The 8,994-nt window shown below is 35.7% G+C and overlaps 1 protein-coding gene and 1 long non-coding RNA gene across 2 annotated transcripts in view; both read right to left on the reverse strand.

Moving 5' to 3' along the window:
* Window positions 1-1,103: 1,103 nt before the first annotated feature.
* The window catches only part of LOC132035053 (acyl-CoA--sterol O-acyltransferase 1-like), a 12,163-nt gene continuing 4,272 nt past the window's right edge, over window positions 1,104-8,994 (reverse strand). Inside the window, exons 2-3 of the mRNA XM_059425372.1 lie at window positions 7,668-7,902; window positions 1,104-2,004 (exon numbers count right to left, since the gene is read on the reverse strand). Of these exons, the coding sequence (XP_059281355.1) occupies window positions 1,187-2,004; window positions 7,668-7,902 (1,053 nt within the window). The 3' untranslated portion in view covers window positions 1,104-1,186. The remainder of the gene's footprint in view (window positions 2,005-7,667; window positions 7,903-8,994) is intronic.
* LOC132034433 (uncharacterized) lies at window positions 2,669-3,129 on the reverse strand. Its single transcript, XR_009409097.1, has 2 exons — window positions 2,997-3,129; window positions 2,669-2,818 (listed from the first exon to the last, which is right to left on the reverse strand). It is a non-coding gene; the product is annotated as an uncharacterized LOC132034433 (long non-coding RNA).

Consider the following 8,994-nt stretch of genomic DNA (forward strand, 5'->3'; position numbering starts at 1 on the left):
TTAGCTGTTTTGGAAGATATTACACTATTTGCAATTTCTTTTGATAATGCATTTGATATCCAACAAATAACCATGTCATTCACACAACTCTACTGCTCATAATCTGCAAATTTCAGATCTGGAGACTTACAAGCTCCATTGATGAAACCAAGCTTTTTCTTGGATGATAATGACAAGAGGACAGATCTCCTCCAACCTAGATAATCTCTGTCGTCAAAGACTGAGTTCACTAAGGTCATTCCTGGTGAATTTGAGTTACTAAGGTGATAAGGATGATTGTTGTCATAGGTGATTGATTTCTCAGCACTGCTTGCCTCAGTTTGTGTTGTTTGAGACATGATGTATTACTGAAAATTTGTAGGAGGTGATTTTGATATTTTGATGTATGATTTGGATGGAGCTTAGTATTGCTCTGATACCATGAAAGAATTAATTGAAGGATTGTATTGAGAAAATTTTCCTTGACCTTTTCTTCATCATCCTCACCCATGTATATATACAAATACCTATGTAAAAGAAAATAACAAAAATATTTATTGTATTTACACTTGTCCTAATATTATTGGTCTATGTCATAATAGAAAATTATTCCCTCATGTGCCATTCACATTAGGGATGTGTAAATATCTATAGCTGGATTAGCTCATCCTACGTTGAGATATGTCCAGCAAATACATGAAAGAAACGCCACGATGAGTCCACGTGGCAAAATCTGGTCTTATACACGATGGAAGTCTCTAGATCACAAACAAGATCCGATCTTGTCCAAAATCATTTGCTTCATCCTGTCTCTTCTATCCTCGTCTTCTCGTTGTCATCGACGATGGCACGTCCAGCAAGACCATAGGGTTTCTTCATCTTAACACATGAAAAAGCCTTTGAGAGCTTCTGGTTTGTCAACTTTCTCCAAACCATCAGATTAAGGTTCCATTTTGTTAATTTTTTATCTACCATAGTAATAGTATAATTGATGTCGTCGAAGCAGCATATATCATCTACTATCCAAAATGACATTTTGTTTGTATATGCATGTATATTGGGTGTTAGATTTGGCATACAAAACTAATATTATGAAAAATAAATAAAAGATTTTAAAGTATCATAACAGTAGAAATATCTTATTGCATTGAAATTTATAAAACTCATACAATGTGAAAGCTAGAGGAGGACTTACGCACTATGATAATTAAAATGGACATGTGAAATTGGTGGGACTAACTAATTTGCCGTACCTAATAAATTCTAGGAAAGCAAGAGATTCAGTACACCACCCATTAACATCTGCTCTACCTCTCAAAAGTGGTGGAAGAAACAACCAAAAACTGGTGTGCAACATAAAACTGAGTGTTAATGGGACTGAGATAATCCTAGGAACCCAAGTTTTGCCATTCCACAATTTCTTTATAACAATTTCCAGAGTCACAGTCACCCCCTGAATGATAAAGTAGCCAAAGACTTTCCCATTGGGTTTCAATCTTCCCGTGTAGTAAAAAAGCAGCTCATGCATTAGCCCAGAAACTAAAAATGTCGTGAGCACAGCGGGAAGTGAGACCCACTTCCTAGGGATCCAGTTCATTGCTATCGATCGTACGGGATTGTATATGGTCAAACGGAGTATACTGGTTACTCTACGGTTCCATCTCCTGCCCCAGAAATTTTGAACTGAGCTAGACATGTAAGGCTCATCAAAGGGTGGCTCGACCTCGACTCTACTAAACGCTTGGACCATTGTCCTAACCATAGTCAATAGGATCTCTAGCATGAAGTAAATGTGTAGGCAATAGAAGGAGAGGATGATTTTTGGATGCAAATAGTCTTTATAGTTGTACATCCTTATCATAATGGCTAGAAGAGTAATCTTGGCAACATGATTCAAAGTTGATTTTGGTCTGATCTTTTTAATGGTTTCAACATCACTAATTGATGAATTTTGAAACTCTATAGGCAAACAAGCCAAGGGAATAAATGTTGAAAGTGGGAGGGGTTGGGTTGATACCAAAGGGCCTCACTACTAAAAAGACAGTGAAATTCGACCAAAATTTTCGACCACACCCGGTCGAAAAAGGCCAAATTTCGACCAAAATATCGACCGCAAGGCATGGTCGCTAACAGCTAGGGTGAAATTTTTTTCGACCTCACGTGGTCGAAAATTTTCGACCTCACGCGGTCAAAATAAATTTTCTACCTAACGCGGTCGAAAAAATTATTTTTATTTAACTATTAATAAAAAATTTCGACCGCACGCGGTCGAAAATATTAATTTGACACAAATATTATTTAACGTTTTCGACCTCTTTTGGTCGAAATATGATAAAATAAAAAAAAAAATTTTCAGAATTTCGACCGTATGAGGTCGAAATTTAGCAATATTGTTGCCAGATTTCGACCTCATGAGGTCGAAATTTAAAATGTTGCCCAGAATTTCGACCGCATGAGGTCGAAATGTAGCAATATTGTTGCCAGATGTCGACCTCATGAGGTCGAAATTTAAAATGTTGCCTATATTTTCGACCTCGTGCGGTCGAAAATTATCAATATCTGGGTAAATTTTCGACCTTATGAGGTCGAAAATCTGGAAAAAAAATTCGTAATTTAATCGTTTTACAGTTAAAATTAACCTCGCCAATCACACTCATCAACCAAATCAACAATGCAATTCATCAACACATCCAATTCATCAAAGTACTTCCACAATCATAAACTTCACATTCTAAAATCAAATTCAACCTCAAGTTTCAATTTAAAGTACTTCTAAATATCCTTAAAACTACATTCAAACACTTAAATATCGTAAAGTTAAACAACCATAAACTACTTTCTACATTAAAACACTTAAACATCATAAAGTTAAACATCCATAAACTACTTCCTACAATCAAATTCACCTTCAAAAGTACATCTAATTCGAATTCAAACTATCATAAAAAAAAAATATACATATCCAAGAAAACATAGCAATATTACAATCCAAAAGTATACGAATCAAAAAAGTCAACGTTCGGTGTTAGAGACATGATCCGATTCCTCCCCACTATCCTCATCAACAAGAGCATGAACTACGTTGTCTTGTGACCTATGTCGTCTACCGGGTCAGGACCTACGAGCATCCCCTGGACACGGGGGAATATGCGAGAGGGCCCCGAGTTGAGTAAGCCGTCAATTTGGGCCCGCATATGCAACATCCTTGCCTCCGTGGAACTAAGTGTACTTGTTAGTTGACTAACTTTCAACTTCATTTCTTGGTACTCCTTAGGATCCACTGCCCCTTCAAAAGTAGTACCTACGCCTTGAAGGAACGACGAAAATTGACGACATGCTCGATTAGGCATCCCATACTGTCCCATACCTTGTTGGGGGAGCTACCTTCTCCATCCACTCCAAGCAAAGAATTATCTCGTTGGTCATCGACGTCCCTACCGTCGATCGGCACAATATTCCAACTCGTGTTGTTGAAACCCTGGCCTCGAAATTGAAGGATGTAATGTTAGTAGGTAAATTTAGTTCAAACAAAAGTAGTTATTACTTCGTTAGTTAGTGACTTACATAGGTTTTTTCGAGCCCTAGGCTCAATCCATTGTCCGTACCATCGGCATTCTTCGCCTTCCTCGTGTGAGTAATCTTGAAGACTTCATCTTCGAGGTACTTCCCCGACCCTCTCGAGCGTCTACAAATAAATCAAGATTAACAACTAATTTCATATCCAAACGAGCCACAAGTAAAAATGAAATGAGATATGGTTCCAGAGTAAAGGGTCTTGTAGACAGTGGCATTAGGATGGTACCAGAAAGATACATTCAACAACCAAAAGAGAGAATTGACAACAAAATCATTATTTCAAATGATCAACTATTGGCCATTGATTTATCAAAATTACATAGTAGAGAGATCTGGTAACTGTTGCTAAAGCTAGTTCAAGCAATTTTAAAAGCTTTTTTATCACAATTTGATTAGGTGTTCTCTATTTAGCACTTCCTCATAAGTTTTGAATCCCAAATTGCAAATTTCTTATGTACAGATAATGTCTCTACTGCATTTCTTCTCTTTGTTTTGCTTCTGGGAACGTTAAATTAGTTGATGAATGTGGGCATGCGAAAGTCGCCTTCGACTTGTTTATTAAATTGTTGTTTCAGTTTGAACAGTGGTGTTCTATTCTCTAGATTAAGCCAGTAAACACAAATTAATTTGGTGAACTTTTGTACAAATTTACTAGAGCCTTTTATAAGCTAAACACCTAGATCCACATACAAGACCGTACGTGTAACTATTCATTAAAATGAACCGGTAGTATGTAAATACAATAAAGAAAAGCATGCGATCGCTGAAGGACAAATACTCAGGTCAAAGAAGGATCCAATATCCCTTGGGGTTAGTTTTATTTTTTAACTTTGCCATTTTGTGGATTATCTTAGATTTTACGCCAATTGATCTAGTCAAGATATCTGGTCATATATGTTTACGCAATCCTACATGTTTATTTACACAATCCTTCTATTTACGCAATCCTATATGTTTTGTTTAGGCATAATATATGTCAAATCTAGTCAAGATATCTGGGATTATTAGTGCTGTTTCAAGGAATAAAGCAGGCAACTTTGTGATCATATTTTGATTTCATTTGCAATTAAGAGTTAGTTATAGGATACCCCTACCTGAGAGCTGCCAAGAAATATCACTACTACAAATATCCAAGTGTGTAACTTCTTAAAAACAACTAATCCAGCTTAGTCACACTAGCAGATACAAGTTTTTCAATTGACATAGCCAAAGCCAAATTCTTTGTGCCTTGTAAGATTACAAGAATTCTGTATTGTTTCTTTACTAATCAGGAGGATTTTCTGCATTGCATAATAAAACCTTAACAGACAAGTTGTTGGACGTCCAGAACTTGTGTGCGCATTCGAAGTGCCTTTCTTTAGAAACATTGAGACTTGATCAGAATTTATCACTTAGACACAAGTACTTTTTCTTATGAGGTAAAGTTTTATTAGAAAATAAACAGTACCAAGTTAATACTGTTTCTATCCTCCTATTCATGATCAAATATAACCCCTTTTAATATTTCAGATCAAACATCTCATAAAGTTAGAAGGTTAGTGCAAAATGGCAATGAAGCAACACTTCCACCACATGAAATGTTAACTCTTCCAATTCATATAAAACTCTACACGTTATTCAAATACTTTCTATTTATCTGTTTTTGAATATATTTGTTGCTTGCAAGAAATGAGTATCTTTTAAAAGAGCTAAAAAGTATCTTTGATTATTTATTCTTTTATTCTAAAAAGTGTTGTTCTATAAGTAATGAAATTAGCTGCTAATTAGTTATCAGATGGATAATTATATAAAAATAAGCATATCTATATCTAGGATGTGGGGAAATAGAGACACTACATGTTTGCTTATAGAATAAAGATAAATAAAAATGGAAGTTTTTGTGATGTACTTGAAAATAATGCAATCCTTGGGGTTCATATATACAGAAAAGTATATATCAATCAACCATGAAGTCAAGCTAGTTCTGTAAACAAGGATGTGGAGGTGCTATGTTTTTTCTCTGATAAGGTAAATGATCAGAAATATCCAGATGCAAGAAACGCACAGAACATCTCTGCAAGAATATATTCTACACTCTGGAGTGCTTTGTTTTCTTGTTCTAAATCAGCTTGAGAACAACATTTTCTATCTGTTTTACTCTTCATTGTACTCACTGGTATGTCTAATACCAATAGCAGGTACAAACAGAAAGTTTTGATTTGTAACACCTCCCAAACCTGGACCCGATGTTCCCTATACATTTTGGTCTCATACGTTTTCTTTTAACTCTGGGGATAAATGGTTAAATGTTCTATCAAGTCGATTCAATTTGTAGGGGCTCAGTTCCTTATACAACTGAAAATTTTTTAGCAGAGAACTTACGTCGCGTTCAAAACCAGACAACAGTTTGCAGAAATACTTAATCAACTTTATGTTCGACTAGTTCTCATCTTCACAATGCAACAATAACGCGAAGCGATATAAAAACCAAACGAACTGAATAGTTCACATCCACCTAAATCCACAATTAAGATACAGCTGCACAATTAAATTGCAAGTATAGAAGAGCTCTTTCTGCAGTTTGTAACAGCCGCAGCAGCAGCAACTGCAGCCAGCAGCCGCAGCAGTAGCAACTGCAGCCAGCAGCCGCAGCCAGCAGCAGCAACGGCAGCCAGCAACAGCCGCCAGCAGTAGCAACTGCAGCCAGCAGCAGCCGCCAGCAGCAGCAACTGCAGCCAGCAGCAGCAACTGCAGCCAGCATCAGAGGCCAACAAGAGCAGCAACTGTAGCCAGCACAGCAGCCAGCAGCAGCAGTCAGCAAACCAGCAAAGAAAAACAGCCCAAAAAATTGGTAATCCAACAGGGAAAAAATACTAAACCAGCAGAAAAACAACACCAAATTAGTAACAAACCAGCAAAGCAACAGAACAACCAGCAAAAAAGCTGGTAAACCAGCAGAAAAACAGCACTAAACTGTTTTTAACCAGCAACCCAAAAAAAAAACAAAAAACAAAGCAGCAGAGAACTAACGTAACCAAAACAACGAAAGCTAAATAGGCTTACATACCAGCTTCATCCTAACGTCCTCATGGCTGGTGGCCCCACTAGTGTGTCGAAATCCACCCTTATCTGACGCCCTGGCCTTCTTCCCATTTTCGCTTTGCTTTAAAAACGTCGGATCAGTTGCCCAGAAGTGCAGCAGTTTCTTCCAGTTATCATCACGGATCCACTTAGGCTGCAGGACTTTTTGACGGGCTCTACGTAACGCATGCTTAAGTATATTCCCCGCCTTTTTCTCGAAATTTTGCGCTACTAGAGTCTCATGCGACAAGCCTTTCATGCGGCAGAATGGATGCCCTATTCACTTTCAAATTTCTTATTTATTGGACTATTTCATAGGTTTTTGCCAACAAAAAGGAACAAAAGAATGAACGAAATTGAAAGGGATGTTCATGCCTCAGTTAGAGGTATTATTTATAAAAGAGTGAAGGCAATGAACGTAGTAAATTTATTTCAACAACGTTCAATTTCAATTTACACTTAGTAAAATTTTAACAAATAGCTACAAATGCAATCTTTAACAATAAATATAATTAATCTACTAATTAAACTACAATTACAAAGTAATGTAACTAATAATGATAGAAATAAGATTGAAAAAAAATGGCAAAAAAATGACTTACCTTTAGTGGCGGCGGACAGCAAGGGCGCGACGGAGATAGGACAGTGGTGGGGATGGGGCGTCAGTGGCGGGGAGGGGTGTGGTGGGGATGGAGCGCCGGCGGCGGGGTAGTGGTGTGGTGGGGGTGGGAGTTTTAATTTAATTAGGGTTCAGAAGTTGTTGGGGGTGAGAATGGCCCGATTGAGGTTGGGGGAGTGTATTAAATTTTTCAAATTAATTTTTTTTTTTTAATTAATTGTTTTATTTATATAATTTAATTTTTAAAAACTGTTTTTTCTCATTTATTATTTGTACAAAAAATAAGTTTAGACCTCATGCGTCGAAATTTTTCAAAATTCAAAAAAAAAAAAAAAAATTAATTTCGATAATTTCGAATTCGTTGGTACGATTTTTTTTCCCCACCAAAAGAAGTGAAATTTTTTTTATTTAAAAATAATTTTTTTAGTAGTGCCTTTACCAAAAGCAAAAAGAAGAAGCTTGAAATTTGCTAGCCATGTTATGAAAAGAACAGGAGTGAAGCCAAGATGAGCTGAGGTAAGATAGAGAGGAAGAATGAAAAAGACGAAAACTATGGGAATTATAGCAAGAAATCTTGATTTGCCTTTAGGAAAGAATTTTGCAGTAGTGTGAGAATAACATAAACATGCCAAAACAATAGTCCACGCGACCAAAAATTTGTGAATTTCCTTTCATTTCTCCTTTTTCTTTTTTCTAGCAAGATTTGATGGAATCAAAATATTGGAATATCTATTTTATTTATAGTAGAACACATTTTCTTATGGTTGGGATTGGGGAGGGTGATATTTACCTAATACTCATTGCCATTTATGTCATATAATTAATACTCATTGCCATTTATGTCATATAATTAATACTCATTGCCATTTATGTCATATAATTAAACTGTCTAATTAAATAAGATTGAGATTTGATCACATAACACTTAATGAGAGCAAATCATGAAAAATAAGGTTAGTTATTTTTAATTTGATAAAGTGACACTCTTTCGGACCTCCAAAAAAATTTGCCGACACTCTTTTTTTATCCGATGATATTTGAATAACTTTACCTTATTTATGTCTAAGTTATTATATCTCTTAAATTCTTACTCTATTTATGAGTCATCTCCATTAATGACAAAATTCTACTAAGTATAAAATAGGAAAAAAATATTTAATTTTGCCTTGAACTTCTAAAACGATAAATCATTTGAGAGAACTATTTTTAGTAATCATGACATATAATTTGAGACGGAAGAAGAGAATGGCCAAGAACCCGTGTATCTTCCCGGTTTTCTTTTCCCATTAAACTGTTTGTGTATGCTTTATGACATTTATATCCTTACTTTTGTAGAAGTTATTTACATCTTTACCATTATAGTCCCAGAAATATAATTTTCTATCATAGATAAAATAATTAAGTGGGCGAAACTAAGAAGTAAAATCAATTTATCGCCTCTTTTATTTTTTATTCTCTTGAAAACAGGGCATGTTCAAAAGAACTTGTAGCTGTCTAATGGTTAGCCTTTTTTGATTCACTTTTTTAAGAGTACTCTTTTTATAAAAGGACCATTTTGACAATTGCTCACATGTACACTTATGTTTTAACATTATAGAAATACTAGAGGGTGCAGGCCCGTGTTTAAACACGGGCTCACGTGTTAGCTCTGGAGCAAGTAAAACACACTCCTTTTCGAGATAACTCAAAGTGAAGCAATAGTTACTATAAGACAACGAATCTAAGTCGATAACACAACTAAGTCAAGATTGACAATAACA

The sequence above is a fragment of the Lycium ferocissimum genome, chromosome 10 (genome assembly GCF_029784015.1).
Source record: "Lycium ferocissimum isolate CSIRO_LF1 chromosome 10, AGI_CSIRO_Lferr_CH_V1, whole genome shotgun sequence".
Lineage (NCBI taxonomy): Eukaryota > Viridiplantae > Streptophyta > Magnoliopsida > Solanales > Solanaceae > Lycium > Lycium ferocissimum.